Here is a 19,701-nt window from a genome sequence, read left to right as displayed (position 1 = left end):
ACTTCTTTGATCTTAAATCTATGATAACTTTTATCTTGCTGCTCTGCTTTCCTCGTCTCAGTGGGCAGTAAGTAGTACATGTACTGACAATGTGTTAAGATTAGCCAATTGAAAGCATTCTCGGGCTGAACCGTGCATTTCACTTTTCACTCTTAAAAGGAAAATGCAGACAATACATGTACATTGATGTAATTTTGAGTTTATTACACAAAACCTCGCTTTACACATTACATTTTTACATTAACATACACATGCATTCGAATTCTTGCATTCTCTTTTAAAAAAATCACTCAGTATATCATGCAATATTTCCTTCAAGCACAAATAATAACTAGCATTAACTTGCAGTGTACACAGTCACAGAACAATATTCTTGAACCTACTATGTACATTGATGTATAAAGTAACAGCAGGTATACTGTACCTGAACTTGAACATGTACAAAGCATCTATCTATGAGGCGAGAGAATTTTAAAATGTGTAGTAATTTAAGAGAATTTTTACTTTATTTCGCGGTTGACCTTAGTACAGGTTTCATAAAAGACAGATTTGAAGACAGAATCATTAATATACATTTAAACCTGTACATATTTTGTAGACATTTTGTCTGTGGTAATCAGTGTACAAATCAATAACATGTATGGTGCAGGTAAAACGGACAGGTAAAAATTATCTGTTATTTCTTTTTTTTAAGATGTATAGAATATCCTTTAAATAATTTAAAAAATAAAGTTGATAAAGTACACATGTAATACAGATGTAAACTTATCAACAACAAAAACAGGAATAAATAACAGATATGAAATTACTGAAATGTTCAACAATTTGAGGATCCAGCATTCATTTGTACTCAAAATGTATGTGTATAATATGAACATGTACAAAAGGTATGTCATCAAATTTATTTTTGTAAGAAAGGTCCAATGAAAACGTGTAATAAATCTACTCATGAAAGCCCTCAGGAAATACATGTAGACCACTGCTAGAATATCCTTAAAAATGTATTCAAAAAACCACGCACAAAATCATCTATCATTCTCGCCACTGGACTTTCACCCTGAACAATATTTCTACACATACGAATTATCGCCAATAATAATAACATTCCATTAGAAATTCTCCAAAATATTGTACAAAGACTGGAAAGAAAGGACAGACATCTGATGGAAGAGATGAATTTGTAAACTGGAAACTCATAATATACTGGAATAGAAAGTTTAAAAATTAAATTCCAAAGTTAGAAATGATGAATGTCAGATCTTATATATAAATACATATTACTGTTCTTATTGAAAGGAGAAATGTCTACTGATGAAAATGAGGTGGATAAAATCACTGCTGTGTGCCAAGGAACACATGCTGTATGATCAGGAACAGAACACTTGTCCTCTCTGAAAATCTTCATCTACAGCAGCATAAATGCAGCATAAACACAGCAAACTATTGTGGTGCTATGCTCCACTGTAGTACCACCATGTGCTCCACTATAAATTCTGTTCCGCATTTTCTGGAATTCCAAAATACTGTATCACAATTTATGCCATGTAAATGAACATGTTTATGTTTTCCTCATCTCTCTTCATGTATTTGTGCTCTATGAGCCACTCGATTTGCTCTTTGATTAGTTTTTTGGAAGGTAGGAACATATTGCGCAATATTTCTACAAGTTCTGTTTGCAAAGCTGCATTGGTTATCCTCTTCCTCATCTTCATAATTTTGACAATCGCTTCCTGTAATGACACAAACAATTGTCAACCACAAGACACCGTCTTTACATTTACATGCACATGTATTAATACTAATACCATCAATATTTAAAATTGTGGAGGTATATTTCTGACCATACAATTTTGCAAAAAATGTTTTTTCACAATGTATGCATGTACGTAGAGAGCTGAAAGAAAACTCTTTGAAATACAAACATTTTACTTGTTTCTAAAATATTGCAGGTTGAAAGTACCTTTTGGCTAGGAGAAATTTTTTAATTTATCTCGCACTAACAGTAGAGAAACTGTGACCCACCTGGACTCGTAGAATTCGTAACTGCATAATTCCTTCATTGTCCTCCTCTTTGCTCTTCTCTGTAGAAAGCTGCAAGCGTCCCACTAGATTGATCTTGCCTCTCTTCTGAACTTTACCATTTTTACTGAGAAAAAAAAAACCGGCCACCTCATTAAAAATGACTGTACCAGTTTAGGCAGTTAAAATTTTTTTCCTCATACAATTGTATATGCAAAATGTATACCAATGATTTTTTTTTGCAAAAACTTTTAGGTCTTTATTAACATTGAAGCATGCAAACAGAATCACCCAAAATGCACGTTATGGTATATTATCAAATACTTTATGGAATTCTGTAGATGTTTTTATGACTTACATGAGTGCAAATTCTTGGTTGACCCAGAACTGAGTAGCATCATCAAAATCTTTGGCGGACTTAGCATCGGGGTCACATAGTAACAGCTGGCGCTTAATCTTTGGAAAGGCTATTAAGGACTATTAAAGAAAGAAAACAATACGAAATAATTACCTGGTAACCAAAACGTTCTCCTACTGAACATCTTTACTCTTTAAAAACCCATTATATAATTCATGTTCCTTATACATGAAATTTTTTGGAAATGTTTGTACCATTCTACAAGTAATAAGTTAAAAGATATTTAGCTCATATTTTATAATTGCCAGCTTAAAGGTATTAATGACATGAATATATGTAAAACAGCCCCCTATTAAATGAGCTATAAATGATAACAAATGGCCCCATAGATGACTGAAAGAAAACTGGAGAAAAACTACCACTGCTAACATCAACTGTGGGAAAAAGACTGGATGATAAATTGTAAATGTTGCTACAGATTGTCAACACAGGAGAGTGCCTCATGTATGCAGATAAGTATATTAGCTGAGAATTACTAGTAATACAGAGCAAAGAAAAATTAAAACAAACCCAGAGTGTCCTCCTCAGCTCTGTGTCTGGTAACTCGGTGGCCAACTTCAGACTCTCGTAAGAAATCCGGTCCTTTGGCCTCTGATTCCATGCAAACAGCACAGCCATTTGAAATGTGGTTACTTCTAGGTCAAACCGACCTATATCGTTCCCAAATGTAATCTGAAGAGGAAAAGGAAACATAATAGAGTAAATACCAATATTGCAAGAACTCTAAGATTCAAATGCAAGTAAAAGTACAGGGACCAGTAAAATCTTATAACAGATGTGGACCATTAGATCAAGAAAAGAACTCACAATTCCGTTTGACATGAGGTGGTGCCACTGTAACTTGCGGCCACTGTGTTTCAGGCGGTAGAACTCCTCCACCTGAGGGATGTAGTCTTCCAGCTCCATGGGGAGGGACACTGTCACACGGTCACTGGAGCGTGCCCATGCCCCCGCATTCAGAATCTTTATGTTGATGGAATCTATAAAGAGTAAAAAAGAACTGATGAAACTTTGTCACTGCTTTTTTACATTACCTTTTTACTATTCATTATAAAATTTGCTTGAACTTAAAGTTGTTTGGGATGAGGGTAAATTTGAATTTAGGAACAAACTGCTCAGATATTTAGGAAACTAGCTTGTGACTCGGGGAATTTACAATCATGTACTTTTTGAAGTACTTTAAAATTGACTAGTTAAAGACAGTTCAAGTATGATTAATATGTACTGTACAGGAACGGAAATGTTGTGTGAATTTTCAAAATTCTGTATCTTACCTGCAATGCCTTCGTTATTGTTTCTGTGGGCATCTTTAAACTCCTGGTTGAGATCGTCGCTGACTTTGATATCCTGGAACATCCTGGCCAGCTTATTCACATAATCAGCAGGCATGCCCACTTCCTGAAAATAATATCATGTATACATCTTATTGCTGTGTTACTGTGTTCTTCATCATCAAGATTGCTTTTTTAGGTAACGGGTATTATAAAATGGTACTGACAATTTTTCTGCAAAGACTACTATACATAAAAAAAGATACTACCTCGCAAAATTATTATCCAATGCAAAATCAACAATGCCTCTATTATATCTAATTACTGTTAGCAATAACCTTCCTGTGTAATAATTACTGACCCTTAGCCACTCCACCATATTCTCCTCCTTCTCGTTGTCAGCTGATGTATCCAATATCAGTCTCCGGGTCAGGTGGGCCTTGTGATATCTCATAAACACATCTTTGTTCTGTACATATTTTAAGACCAGGAGCTGAAATGAAAATGTACCATTGATCTTAATCATATATATACATGTAAGGGTATTTTATTGATAAGCTCAATGTCATCAGTAAACAGAAACCTATAAATGCCCTCTTATAAAATGACATAAATACAAAATATTGTCATTGATTGCAAGGTTCGTATATAGAATCAGTTTTTTTAAGTTACATGTATTTGTAATGCATTAAATTATAGAAACTTATTTTTAAGAATCACTGATCAGAAAATGGACTTGTATATTACCTGTATTATGACAAATTGTAAATCTTGCAAAATTACATTTTCACATTTACAATTACTTTCTCAGGTATTCAAGTGATTTACTTGATATAATTTAATTCTTATTGTAACGCCTCATTTGATTGGCTAAACAAATTCATAAATATCGTATAACATAACTTGTCTACGTCACAATACGACGCGCGAGCGAAACCTATTAATCCGCTTGACGTTACGTTTAAATTTTGTACAAATTAACATGTTTTAACTAAGTAATGGGCCTTATTATCTAATTTAAATAATATAAAATTAAATTATAAGGAATAAATTTAATTTCTACCTATGTTATACGAGTATAACATAACTTGGAACAGTTTACGCTTTTTTATAAACCGCTTCGCGGTTTATAAAGGGTAAACTGCCCCAAGTTATGTTATATCTTATAACATAGGTAGAAATTAAATTCATTCCTTAAGTACTTCATGGTTCATGAGATAAGATTAATTGAATCAGCCATACAATTAGAAAGAAAACACCAGAAATGCCCACCAAACATTTGTAACCCCCAACGGAAGTAGAAGTCTTTTACATACCACATCTCTGAGTTTCTTTTCCACTTCTTCTGATGTTAGTTTTTTGCTGAGTGGAGTTTTACGCAGTAACATATCACAGTAATTGGCCAAAAGTTCTGGGCATTTAGACTCTGGCTGAGTTTTGGCACCAATGCTACAAACAAAATCAAATTGTTTTGAGTCTACAAATGACACAAATATTGTTTTCTCCAAATGCTAAGTTAATGATATTAAAAATCATTTTAACAGTATAGAAAATATCAATTACACTATAAATTAACAAACTTTTGGTAAATTAATCTTTTGACTCCCCCAGATGACCTACCCTTTATTTTTCATGGGAATTTCCAATCGGAAAACAGAGGTATCATTGACAACAGTTTTATATGCCTGCAAAAATAGAAAAAAAAGATACAGACACAGCAATAGAAAAATAATTCTAAAATATTCATGTACATCACACATAAATATCATTTATCTTCTTGTTTTTCTACTTAAAAGTTAGATAGATAGTTTGCAAATATACATGAACTTGTAATTCAGACACACAAAATTAATCACAACAGTTGTTCCCTAAGTCAGTAGTACTGGTACACAATAAACGGTTGTGGTATACCTTGTCTCTAGAGGTAAGAAATCGGGGATCGTCATTGAAGGCATCGTATACCAGGGTACTAAATCTGTTAAACAACTCCAACAGTTGCTCTACATACTTCTCAGAGTCCTAAAGAAAAAAATACATTTAATATCTAAAACATGAAACTCTGAAGAGAGTAAAGTAAAGTCATTAAAATTAAAATGTCTTCCAAATTTTTAAGTATCAATTTTACGAGTTAGTAAATTAGGAAAATAGGTCAAAACTAGCAGTGCACATTTTTATGTGCAATAAATCAAAAGTTTTTAAAGCTATGGACCATTGCCCTACTAACCCAACTTTTCCAAATAGAACTACAGTTATGCCTCTAGTAATTGTTAACTTACAGTGGTGATGGTTTCAGCAGCAGCTATCATGTCAGCCAGACCCTGACTAACAATGTAGGCCTCCAGGTCGTGTAACATTGGTGTGATGCCATCAGGGACACGGTCCATCAGACTGAACATCAGCCGTAACTCTACAAAGTAAAACAAAATAATCAGGTCTGAATTATAGTGGCCATATCAGATAAACAATTGAGAAGTGTTACATGTTAAAGCCTTTCATGGGTGGTTTTCCTTAACCAAAGAGCACCGGTAACTCTCTAAAATTAAATTTACTCTACAAAGTAAAGCAAAATAATCTGGTTTGAATTATAGTGGCCATATCAGAAATTTAAGTATAAACAATTGAGAAGTGTTACATGTTAAAGCCTTTCATGGGTGGTTTTCCTTAACCAAAGAGTAACTCTCGAAAAATAAATTATGACAGTCATTGATAGTCTCAAGTACCAAACTGCAGACAGTATTGGGTCCCAATAATTCTTCAACGTACAATTCAAAATACCAGGTAGTATCTCAAAAACATGAATGAGAGCCCTGCTTAGAATACTTTTCTTTATCATTTGGTAAATACATATAAGGACTTCTTAAAGATATTCAAGTAAAATTCATTTTACATACTGGCTAACATAAATGATGATATGCAGTATTTGAAGCTAAGTGACTTACTCTCGGTTTCATTGTTCTTTATCATTGAGGCACACTCCTTGAGAATTGTCTCTTTGAAAGCAGTAACCAAAACGTTTACACAACACTCTGTCAGCTGTAAGGGAAAAAGGGTTTAAAATGGTAGTATTGAAAGAATTGATTGGATATAATTTTGGTAAAAACAGAAAAACTATTTTTTCATGAATATTCATCAGGAGGCATAGAACACATGGGTCATTTTGTCAAGTTTGGTTCAATCCACGCATACACAACCATTGCTTTTTGATTGAACACATAAACATGTACTATGTATTTGTTTCAATCTTATCCACTGATTAACTACTGTAAAAGTGGTTATTTACACATGGTGGGAATTTACACTAGCTACTCGGTAAGCTTGAAACTGTGTAAAATACCCATGCATGTATGGTAAAAAACTCAAAACATTCATGTGGTAGATCACGCATCTTACTTATACACATATTTAATACCAAAACATTTTGTTTGACCATTGAAAACACGTACTTATCCACCAGCGTAAATAACCACTTTTACAGTACCTATGCTTCTTTATTAATTTCAAACTGTTGATGTATTACAATTGATTGTGTATTCTATTTAGCATTACTAGTGGAGAGCAGCTTCTACTAATTCAAGTACAGTGTGCATCTCTACACGTAAAGAAATGCATTAAATCAAAACTTTGCTAATTTGTTGAGAGTCCATCTCCACTAAATATGGTGCTTTTACAGTTCCTCAAATTTGACTGATCTACTCACTGTTGCTACGGAGTTGCACCCCCAGCCCGTTTCTAGGTAACGTAATGCCCTGGCTTCCTCCTCCTTGAGCTTACAGTCGGCGTATCTCATGTAATTCTGCACTCCATTGGCCTCCAAATATAGAGGCGCTTTTAACTTGTAGAATTTCTCTGTGGCTTCTAGATAAGCCTTTTCAAAATTTTCTCTGTAGATCTTTAATTTGTCTTCAACATCTGAGCTCAGATTCACTGCCAAAAAAAATACCACGAATAATTTAGTCAACCACCTCACCTTTGTTTGACATAAAAAAATGTAAAAACTTGCCTGACTTAAATTGACACTGAAAACAAAGTGTATAAAAGCAATCAAAATATGCAATGATTCGCTTGCTTTTTATTCATAACTATTATATGAAAATTTTATATACCAGTAGTTTTACATCTAGGAAAGTTATCATTATCTCACCATAAGACTCCCTGACCCCTATCACAAGCTGTGAATCAAAAGCTTCACCATTTCTTTCTGCAAAAATAAGTTTCATGGCACTGTCCTGTAGTCGTTGCTTTATGTTCGAGAAGATACTCTCATTCCAGCTGTCCAGCATCAACTGTTAAACAAAGAATCGTCTTAATTAGTTTAATGAAAAAAACCTACCACAACATGAATTAAATGTTGTGGTCTTAAGATGATTAAATGAGACCCACCATTTTTGTACTCTGGCTGACATATATTTAGTAAAACAGAACTGTTGAGCAATTTACAGTTAATATTCCTCTCTCTCTCTCTCTCTCTCTCTCTCTCTCTCTCTCTCTCCACAAACCTTTCTGACAAGACTCTCCTCCCCCTGTGTCTTCTTTTGCTGGACACTCCCATGAGGTTTCCCTGCCAGTGATGTCACCAGCTGCATGAATGGTTTGGGGAGATAGTCACACTGGGTGAAAAATTTCCCCCATTCAGCAATGTATGCCTTCAGTAAAGAAGAATCTTCCTGGTGTTGTAAAACTCTCTGTAAAACAAAGTACACGTACATTAGATTATCATTATCAGTAAACCATTGAAATACAGAAAATTTAACATTTAAAGGCATAATATTATATACCCTTAAAACCAAATACGAAAATGGACTATGGACTCAGATATAAATACAGCTTACTCCACTTATATTGAACTCGCTTAATTTGAAATTTTGCTTATTTTGAAATAAAAATAAATCCCCCGATTTTACCTCTCATATTCTTTGCATTGATTTCACGGATATAATGAAATCGGTTATTTTGAAATATCGCTTATATTGAAGCCACTGGTCGGTCCCCAAAGGTGATAATTAGTTGTTTTTATAACGGTTATATTGAAGTTCTCCCTGGCGGCTGTCGTCACAGTTGGTGACAGTAATTATGCCAGACTGACCGGTTGATATACAACGGTGTGAATTGATAAGTTTCTCTTCATGTGTGTTTTTATACTTTTATTAAAAAGTAAAATTTATTCACTGTTTAATTTTTTGTTTTTACGAATACGGATGTATTGAGGCTAGACGTAATATGGAAACCCCACGGAAAAGAAATACCTTATATCCGGACGCTCAATACAAACTAGTTATGTCTATTGATGAAAGAACAAAGCCTAAATTCGAAATAGCTAAGGATTTTGAGATTATCGCGTGTACACTTACGATGATATACAAGCAGCGTTCAGCAATATTTGAAGCGTTTGAGTGTGGTGATTTTTCTCTAACGTTTTTCTAAAACGTAAAAGAATGCGATCCGAGATTTTGATGAGGTTTAAGATAGTAACAAAACGAAAGTTACATAACTTTCGGATATAATTTTAATCAAACTTTCAAGGACTAATGTTCCATGTAATCCGTTTATTGTAATAGATTAATGATGATCTAATAATTTGTTCGGGTTTGGTTTTCTATGCTTACATCGGGATTGAACTTTCCAAAATGGCGGCTTTACGTCAGTCAATTTCGCTTATAATGAAATACGGATATATTGAAATAAATTGCATGGTCCCCTGAATTTCAATATATCCGGAGTAGGCTGTATAATCTTCAAAAGCCATATTCTGTTTGAATTGTATCTTTGTTCGATATATACAGAGAGAAAAGAAAACTGGAAAATTACTTTTCAAATTATAGCTGTAGTAAATTCTCTCTATCAGTATGAAAATACTTGTAACAAACATGACTGTAAAAAAATTGTCTTAAGTAAAAGCACTTACAGCTTGAGCATGTCTGATGAAATCTAAAATATCATCTTGTAAAGCTTTATACATTTTCTGTGGTCCTTTATCATCCCAAAGGCAAACTGAATGTACCGCACTGAAAAAAAAGTAAATTTTTTAAAAACATTAATTTTTTTTCTTCAAAATCTTCATGACCATAGTGTTTTGTTGCCCCATATGATAGACATGACTCTGAATTATTTCAAGCTTATAGCAAGAGTTTCACAAATTTAATCTTTCTTTAATATCATAGCCTATGTAGCCTATGTAGGTATAGAACTATACCAAAACAGGTCCTGCCACTCCGCCTTTGTGACGGGTTCCTGACGTAACAACTTGAGGGCTGTCAGTCTCATTGTAGGCCATCTTTCTTCAAACTGTGATTGGCCTTGTTGCTGTAAAATTTTGAAATACAAATGTGAGCAAAATTGTTATAGTACATTTTATAACTGGCCTTATGAGGCCTAGCTTTTAGTTGCTGGCATAAATTGCCATACTTTGGATTTATATTTTTTTCCTTTTTCTTAAACTAAATGCAAGTTTGGATTCATTCATTGCATTGTTTCCTATGACTTATTTTTATTTTCTGACACAAAAACATAATTATACAGTTACGTTTATACATCTCATGATACCATAAAGAATACTTAATATTCACACATTGTTGAAACATGGAAGTCTATTCCCAAAATTTATAAATGAATTTGCATTCTTTTGAATTCAGATACAGCAGTGTGTCTAATGACATATAACCCTTTTATAATAGGCTAGCCCTTGTCGTATTAACCCATAAACAAATGGGGAAAATGGAACCAAGAACTAATGACTGACCAGACCAGAATTTAAACTCAGGCCCCCTTAATATCGTGTCAGATACTATACCAAATGATCTATCTGGCGCTGGTAAATTGGATTTGTACTGGTCATACTGTCACATTCCTACCTACTTAAATAATCTTTGACTTTAAAGATCATCCCAGGCTCTTCCTCTGGGAGGAGTAACCTGCCATTATCAGGGGTTGGCACTGCACCAAATGTAACAGGATGGGAGAAATAAGGACAGACAAGACTGAAATTTGAACCCAGGCCCCCTGTATCTCTAGTCAGGTGCTCTACCAACTGAGCTATCTGGTGCCAGTATTTGACCCATTCTGACCATCGATCACACATTATTCATTGAATGAAAATACAATGCTGAAGTAAGAGCAACGCAGTACTATCATATTGTACAAACTTTTACATTTTTTTTTCATTGCAAAACTGAGTTGAGAAATGTGTTTTTCTATTGTGAAGTAGTCTTTCAAGCTTCAAAGATTTGCAATTACTCATGTGTTTGATGTTGACAATTATATGAATCTGAAATGTTGAACAGAACTGCCTTAATTTGAAGAAGTGAGAGGTTATTTCATCTCCGAAAATATAACCATTGATTTCTTTTTTTTTCATAACGTCATATCAAAATATCATTGTCTATTCTTAATGTGATCCTAAAATGGTTATCACTTATGGGATAGTGTTTGTTTATTAATCTTAATTTCGTAATAAAATGTACACAATGGATCCTGATGGGTAAAATTACGAGAAAGTGACATTAACATAGCTCAACAAATAAGGAATCCTAAAAAATATATTTTCACAAAAAATTAAAGCAATTAAATCATATATTATATTAAACCAAAATATTACCTTCAACATCGCCATATTTTTTCCTTTTCGGGACGCCTCTTGATTATAATAACTAGCGCATGTACATTCCAAAGGTACACCGAAACTTTAAACTCTCGTATGGAACGAGATTACGCATTCAACATGGCGACAGAAACAAGCACGCCTGTGCAAAACAGCGATACCAAAGGCGCACTTGGAATACCCCAAGCTGAATTTGTGGTAAATAACACAATTCAAGTTCAAATCAGCTATTCTTGTTTTGTAGATATTGGATTGGTGTTGTATGAGTATAAATAAGTACATTGCCAAAAATGGTTATTTACATTGTGGTTAGGGACATAACATGTGTAGCAAATGACAAAGTTTGAACTTGCTTGATCTTGTATTTAGTGACTGTATTGCTATTATACATTTTATGTAAATATGCTTCCAATTAACACAATATTGACAGTTGCATATAGCATATTGTAACAGTATCCTATTACAGATATTTACATTGTTTTTTTTTTGTTGAATCCCTTTAATATAGTTTTTTTCTTACAGGGTTCGACACAAACTGTCTTATATATTAGATCACCGAGACTAATGCCTGTTTACTTTAACTAGTCTGCAGGAAATTTTATCTGCCTATCAAAATTAAATTAAAATGCATTACTGTATTTTGGCTAACAGGTTGGGACCAATCTCTTAAATGGGATATAATAGCCCGTTTGGGATATAATAGCCCAAATGGGATATAAATTTAGAGTACATTTTTTTTTTTTTTTTTTAAATTTTTGATATAAATTTGCAATAATGTGAATCAAATGCAACAACTTTTGGTTAAGAAGTTTTTCTATATGTCTATAGTTTGTAAGATTGATCCCCAAGAAGTTTCGTACAGGTGTAGCACTCAATTAGTTGTATTGTATTCGTTGCATAGCAATGAGCTGGGTATTTTCGATTTCTGTGTACATGGTGTATGCCTCCATTACAGATGTTAATAATATATGTGTGCAATAGATCAAGGCTTTGAGCTAGACCATTTTCTTTTGAATTTCTTTCTCTAAGTTCTTTCAAAATCAGTTAAAAGTGATAAGCAATTTATGACAAATAATTTAAACATAATTCATTTAAATTAAATGCCCTTGTCACCTATTTTCTCATAATCCATTTAGGGCCTAAAGAAAATCAAGTCACCCATAACATCCTGCATACATCTGTTGTTTTCGCTCGGTAACTCTATAATAATCACCGCACTGAATCATATCAGTTTGCATCTTGCTAGATACTGAAAATATGGTCAATGACAGGGTTTTCCTGAAAAAAGTCAATTGCATATTGATAATATAAGCAGATTGAACTTTTTATTTGTCCAAATGGACTGACTAAGCAGGAATTTTATTTGTCAGAATTGAAATCTATTAGTCTGTGAATAACAGACTAAGGTTAATGTTGAACTCTAAATTAAAGCTGCTTGGTCCGATTTAATATCAAATTTTAAGCACGCTTTTAAACGATGGTTATGCTAAATATATGTATAATGATAGACATTGCAGTAGTTTTTCCAGTCAATTAAGCCAAATTTCAATAAAGAAAACTACGTACAAAATTTGCTAACAAAACAAATGACATAAAAGGGTACCGCGTTATTTCGCCTCATGTTATAGTTTACCCCTGACGACGAGACGGGTATTGTTGTATAACGAATTTGACATCGCTTTAAATAAAGGTCGAAATGATCAGACGAATTACAAATAAACATGTGTACGTTTTCTTCGCTAATATTTCTGAAGTTTGCATTCTTTACAATCGATGCATAGCATGCGGGTTGAATAACCCCAATTATTCGGGGGACGAAACCAAACGGTGTCCTTTTCTAAGCAATCCCCGTGATGCATTTTGGTTTGTTTTTTTCGTTTGCCCAAAAAGAAATTATTTTTATTTACTTTGAATATTTCTAACTTTGAAAGGAGACTGATTCTGCTGGTGTAAATAGGAGAATGTCCATAACTTTCTAAGATAAATGATTTGTATAGAAAAAAAACTTGATACTGTAATAACAAATAAATCGGACCAAGCAGCTTTAAGTAATAAGATTTGCAACCGAACAGGTTTTAAACCAATTAGAATATTACAGGAAAATATAATATTTTAAATATTATCCATTCATTTCGGAATTCATCCCAAATTGTATAATAAATATTTTAAGCGAGGAATTTCCTCCTAGACACGAAGAAGTATCAATATTGTATCAGTATCATTTCACCATAATGATTATAATGTTTAAGTTACATTATAATTGAGACTTTTTTTCACATTGAGGTTGTCTTAGTTTGGTGTAGATACGGACAATATTGTATTGTCATTGGTTTGCAGATGTTAAGAACTGTAGTATTAGCTGTTGAGATATTTCATATTGCAGATATTTGTACTTTACAATGACTCATTGGTATCAAATCAATTCACCAATGTCAACAATGGAAGCTGTAAGGACATTGCACATTTGTGTTTTGTAATTCTATACTTTTGGTGTATACAAACGATTTCACTACATCACCATCGTAAAACACCATGATCATTGAAGCACATTTTGCATATTGATATTGAACTTACATTGGTGTCGATAATACAAATAATCAGATAATGATTATAATAAACCCTTCGACAATTATATAAACCCTTTACCGATAAAATCACTCTTCAAATTTAATGAATGAACTTGCAATCTATCTGATATGAAATACGATACCCGGTAATTATGGATGGAATACCTGAAATCAGTAATCCATGATTTCATTATGTTTACCTTATAGGAAGATGTTGATAGTTTTATGAAGAGAGACGGGAATGACTCTGCAGAGGCAGTGTTAAAGAGATTAGATGAATCACATAGCAAATACAAGTTCATGGAATACAACCTTAGTACCAAAAAGGCCAGGTATGTACTGAATACTAAAAAAGTAAAATTATTGTTAAGTTTTTACTAGTCATGGCTCATTCCCTTAAAAAACCTAGATTTTTGAAAGTCAAGTTAAAACATACAATTATGTACATATCCTGAGATTTTTATATCTTGCACAAATATAATTTGTTGACATTTTTATACCCAATTTAACATGTATGTATCTCAAATTGTATTTTCTAGACTAAAGGCACAAATTCCAGATATCAAAACTTCTTTAGATATAGTGAAACACTTACAGTCCAGGAAGGTGAGTTTTATCGTACATGTACTAGTACCCTTAATGCTTGATGATTATATGTAAACATGTGTACTTTCATTGTATACATGTAAACATATAATTATCAAGCATTGTATTACAATGATGGGTGAGGTTAGTGATTTAGTACTCAACTAGTCCATCGTTCAGTCTGCTCTTCTTTGTAATTTGCGAAACTCTGAACTAGCTTCAAGAAATATGATTTTAATTAATATATAGTTTTTAATTATTTTTTTATGTAATTATTGAATTGAAATTATGTATTTATGATTATGTATTTATCATACAGGGCACTACAGATCCAATGGAAACTAGGTTTTTACTGTCTGATCAAGTTTATGCTAAAGCCAGAATTCCACCTACAGAAAATGTTAATTTATGGTTAGGGGTAAGTATGCTAAAATAAGTACAATATATTTTGTTTTTAGACTATTGAAATGTGAACTTGTCAAAGGGATCTGTTTAAATACATGTATAGCCAACACCTTTAACATGTTTTCTGTAAATGCTGAAAAAATCTTGAATACATGTACTAAAAATGTCACAATCATGAATTTTAATTTACATGGTTTGATAACCTTCTCGCTTTAAATTCTTAAAGCATACATATTTACATGTATATATTTTTGTAACTCTAAAGCACATCTTCGTAATTTCAGGCTAATGTAATGTTAGAGTATGGGATAGAGGATGCTAAAGTATTACTAGAGAAGAATCTGGAGGCAGCCAATAAAAGCTTATCCCAGGTAGAAGATGATCTGAGTTTTATCCGTGACCAGACTACAACACTGGAAGTCAGTATCCTTTTACAAAGTAGTCGCCAGGAGAAGTATGAGAATACCAGAAACCCTTCCTTATATTTATTTAGGTTTAACTTATTTTATATAAGTTTGTACTGGAGTTATCTGCTCTTTGATTAAAGATACTGTTAAGCTCATTGTTTTGATTAATCAGTTTTTCGTAATTTTGGAATTTAAATGAAAGTTACAAAATATTTTCAAAAATAATGTTTATTTTTATCTGTATTTAAGAACTGAGTAGCCTAACAGATCTTACACCCCCACCCCCCAAAAAAATTAACAGGGAATTCTGGGGATAAAATTAAAATAAGATCATGTTAAATGATTTTATGTATTGATAGTCATAAGGGGTTGTAACAATAAAATTATTATCACAGAACCTTCAACAATTATATTTCAATTCGGAGACCTTTTTAAGCAATGAAATCTTTTCGTGGGATTTTGCGATATAAATTTTGCATACAGTGTAAAAACAAACATTTTCCCTGCAGTTTTTGCTACATACATGTATTATCATGATAACCAATTAGAATAACATTCAATTGTAAAATCTCTCCAATATTTTTTTGATATTTCTATATTAAAGTAAAGTGTGTTGCTGAAAATAATCAATATTTCATTCAGAACTATGCATATATGGAGGAGCAAGTACGATATTAGTACATTTTGAAAATTTACACCCAGTTACCAGCAACAATTAATTTTTGTTTGAAATAAAGAAAAATTAAAATAGTGGAATAGTGTAAATATCAGTGAAATTGGTGTATGAAAATTGAAATATATACATAGACATCTTGTAGAGTTCCTTGACTTTGGTGTAGATATGGCACGGGTCTATAACTGGGATGTCAAGAGGAGGCAAGCCTCTCAAGCCAAATCCTAGTAGCAGCAGAAAGCAGAACTATTCATTCAGTGCTTCAGTCCCTTCTTTCATCATTTACTGTAATAGCAGTGCCAAGGCAATACTGGAACAACCCCTGTAGATCAAACCATATCACGGATATGCCAAACTGATAATTAGAACAAAAGATGCAGACATTTCTTTGTGCTTCTTCTTTTCATTTGTAATGAAAATGCTTTTAAATCAGGAATATCCTCTTTAGAGACTGCATTTTGAATCAGTTGTAAAATAAAAACATGACATTTGAACTTTCATTGATTATATGAATTTAATAAATTTATAAATCTACCTTTATTGTTATTCTTATGAGATTTATTTATACTAGTATATTATAGGAATGTTATTTATGTACACCATGCATTTGATAGAAGATTCTACATGTAACAAACTCTTAAGTTTCTCCTGATTTTACACCAAGATCATGAAGTATGGTCGCAAAAAGTACAAAGAAATGCATTTTTATTAACCGGTAGTGTAGACTTATTACATTTTACTTTGGATAGATCACATTTTGTTTCTCTTAAGATAGAAAAATACATGTATACGAGTCCATAAATGTTCACAACGCTGAAGATCACTGGTTGATGTCCACCAATCTATGGTCCTGGTAGTTTAACTACCTGGTTATTTTTGACACTGCAAAATTATAATGTGTTTCAAATAAGCGATTTCTCAAAGAAGCAGTACAATATATAATGCGTTGAAAAAAGCAACAAGCAGGCACGTAGCATCGGGGGGGGGGGGGGGGGGGGGGGTCAGGGGGCCTGGCCCCCCACTTTTTTGCGCAGCATAGATTTTTCTTAATTTTACTTACATACTTACATACCCCCCCCCCCCCCCCGCCACTTTCAAAAACGATGCTACGTGCCTGACGAGTACAATGGCAATAGTCAATCATTCTGATGAATGTCAGTGCCAGGTAAGACAAGTAGACATCAAGACCAAATTGATTGCTTACTGCATTTTTTTTGTAGATAGAACCATTTAACAAGAGCTTGGACTTTAGGTTGTAGTGTCAAACGGCAATGTGACATAGGCATGTCTATTTCATTGTAGGCCACTCATCCATGGCTCTTTAAAATCAGCAAGATTTGCCTGGCTTTTCAATTTGAGCTAAGACTACGCAATCGGCGTATCTTTCGCTTGAAACCAGCGTCATTTTTATTTGTTTTGACGTAAGAAAAAGATAGATACACCTACCGAAAGTCCAAGCCTTGTTAAAATGGTCCCACATAACAGCGCATATTATGATTGCTATCTCTCTCTCTCTCTCTCTCTCTCTCTCTCTCTCTCATACAATAAAAATGAGCGTTGCAAGCCAAGGGTGACGGGAATAGAAGATGAGCAAATTGTGAGATTCAAAAGCAAAAATATGTCGAACGAAAGGGACGCTAAACACAAAAATCAACCAATTAAATTAAAGACACACCACAATATTCGATAGGGTCCTGCAAGTCTTTCCAGTGGCCCGTTTGTTGACATCGCCGTGTTATGTTGACTGTGACATTGGTAGCACAGTGATAATGGACCACACTCCCCACAGCCAATGGACTGTGTTCAGGGGTCGCTTTGGAAAACACCAGTTTATTTCCATGCTGCGAGTGCTCCAGACATTCTAATTTTAAAAAGTATATGTTTTTGTAAACTATAAGTATTTATACATGTACTACGACTAATGATATTTTTAAAGACCTTTCAACACATTTAAAAAGCCGTTCCAAAGTTATTTATTTATTTTTTATCATTTGGAGATATGGTGGTAGATAATTTTATATTTGTACTACAATTTCGTAGTATTCTTTATACCTGTAATACTACAGGTTGTCGAATTGTCTGCCAACACCACACATCTCTCTCCTTTTTTACACATTGATCCGTTGCAAGGGGACACATCAACCTACCAAAAAATAAATAAATAAAATAAACGAACAAAACAAAACCCATTACTGTATGATACGAATAAGGTGTACAGCAAATTTTACCAGATTGTCCATTTTATTTCTCTCCAGGTATCGCCAAAGGGCGCCCACTTTCAGTGAGGTTTTCACTGTTCTTCTATGATTGATTTCACACTGATGAAATTGATGATTATAGTTGACTGATTTACAATTATTTCGTAGCAGACATTCCTTGATGCACGTGAAAGGCCCCGTACGAGACAAACTCCGTAGGACGTTCCCCTCCAGTCGGCCCTGTTGGAACGTGTCCCAGCTGTAGCACTTGGCAGGCTCTTGACAAATAACCGAGTAAACGTGGTAGAGCAAGGTTAAATAGACGTCTATAAAAGAGGATACCAAAACGAACATAACTGTGTGTCATTTTATTAATTCAGAGCAGAGTTTACATTTTACATTTTACAAATAAAATGAATTTGGGGTGGGGGTGGGGGGGGGGGGGGGTAATTAGTTTTTATTGTTACATGTGTTTAAGGAATCAATCCAAGATAGTTTACAATAGCCTCCCAAATCTGTTTCTCTAGTAAAACTTCAACAATACTAGTATGATAAATCAATGTATATGGTATTTTTGAAGTTGTTTGTTATCTTCAAACTCATTAATTAAAATTTTGATATGTAGTTAGGTAGGGTAATATTTCTGCCTGTCAGTGGTTCACGAGACAAGTAAATTTCGGGTATTTTTTAATAATTAATAGTACCATGTTCTAGAACTTATGTCTCGTACGTTACTCGCGTAAAGGAGTGATTCGAAAAGCTAGTTATACAGGCCTTTACGTTTTTACCGATCACAATATATAGAAATTATATGATATTTTACAATAATGAAAAATCAAATATCCTCCCTCCCCAAAAATTAAAAAACAAAAACAAAAAACCCATGTGACCCCCGAACAAGAAACCCCATCCCACCCCAGAAGACCCCCCCCCCAAAAAAAAATAAATGTAGTGCTAAATAAGATATGAATATTAAATGTAATTTACTCACATATCCATCCACGGAGTCCATAGATTATCAACAACATCGTCACATTTGAACAGTATTGTGGTTTATAGGGGAAAATGTCTTGTAATAATATTTGTGTGCATGCCGTGTTAATATTGGCTATTTTTCTTGTGTTTTTCTTCAACATATGTCATTTATTGACACTGGGACAACATTTATAACGTTTTATTGACAGAAATCGATTCGTTCCGTAGAAATAAATCAAGATTACGAAATTATTTGTTCATTGTTAAATAAGAAAAATCCCGAAAGGAAATTAAACATTAGTTCCAAAGATAACTTCGAAATATTTCCAAAAATTGGTCAAATAAGAAAATAGCATAAATAGTATTTTGTTTTAGTTATTGTGGATAACAGCATTATCGCAGTTCGCTAAATTGCATATATTAAAATACCACCAGTTTGATATCCTCAAAATTTTACTGTGTTATAGAAACCAAGAATCCTTTGCATGAACGTAGTCATGTATAAACACAAATACTGGGACAAAGAACGATAAAGACCAACAACCAACAAAGTCCTACAATCAGTCAAACGTACTGAAAGGTGAAAATC

General features: G+C 33.4%; 3 protein-coding genes across 3 annotated transcripts; 1 reads left to right on the top strand and 2 right to left on the bottom strand.

The window, feature by feature from the left end:
• Window positions 1–179: 179 nt before the first annotated feature.
• LOC105336504 (cullin-5) lies at window positions 180–11,367 on the bottom strand. Its single transcript, XM_011440849.4, has 18 exons — window positions 11,300–11,367; window positions 9,899–10,008; window positions 9,611–9,710; window positions 8,205–8,390; window positions 7,850–7,991; window positions 7,406–7,632; window positions 6,648–6,741; window positions 5,985–6,115; window positions 5,620–5,727; window positions 5,329–5,393; window positions 5,025–5,157; window positions 4,070–4,201; window positions 3,712–3,835; window positions 3,245–3,417; window positions 2,948–3,109; window positions 2,378–2,496; window positions 2,023–2,146; window positions 180–1,730 (listed from the first exon to the last, which is right to left on the bottom strand). The coding sequence occupies exons 1-18, from the start codon at window positions 11,312–11,314 to the stop codon at window positions 1,536–1,538; spliced, it is 2,340 nt and encodes a 779-aa protein (XP_011439151.2). The 5' UTR covers window positions 11,315–11,367; the 3' UTR covers window positions 180–1,535.
• Window positions 11,347–16,474, top strand: LOC105341665 (prefoldin subunit 3). Its single transcript, XM_034475819.2, has 6 exons — window positions 11,347–11,500; window positions 14,077–14,201; window positions 14,409–14,475; window positions 14,774–14,872; window positions 15,144–15,282; window positions 16,106–16,474. Exons 1-6 carry the CDS (start codon window positions 11,399–11,401, stop codon window positions 16,165–16,167), a joined length of 594 nt encoding a protein of 197 aa, XP_034331710.1. The 5' UTR covers window positions 11,347–11,398; the 3' UTR covers window positions 16,168–16,474.
• LOC105341680 (uncharacterized) lies at window positions 16,189–19,389 on the bottom strand. The gene is made up of 5 exons (XM_066070623.1): window positions 19,129–19,389; window positions 18,168–18,463; window positions 17,992–18,082; window positions 17,615–17,800; window positions 16,189–16,821 (listed from the first exon to the last, which is right to left on the bottom strand). The coding sequence occupies exons 1-5, from the start codon at window positions 19,271–19,273 to the stop codon at window positions 16,802–16,804; spliced, it is 738 nt and encodes a 245-aa protein (XP_065926695.1). The 5' UTR covers window positions 19,274–19,389; the 3' UTR covers window positions 16,189–16,801.
• Between the last annotated feature and the right edge of the window lie 312 nt (window positions 19,390–19,701).

The sequence above is a fragment of the Magallana gigas genome, chromosome 9 (assembly GCF_963853765.1).
Source record: "Magallana gigas chromosome 9, xbMagGiga1.1, whole genome shotgun sequence".
Taxonomy (NCBI): domain Eukaryota; kingdom Metazoa; phylum Mollusca; class Bivalvia; order Ostreida; family Ostreidae; genus Magallana; species Magallana gigas.
Note: the sequence above shows the minus strand (reverse complement) of the source record. Positions and strands in the feature narration are given on the sequence as shown.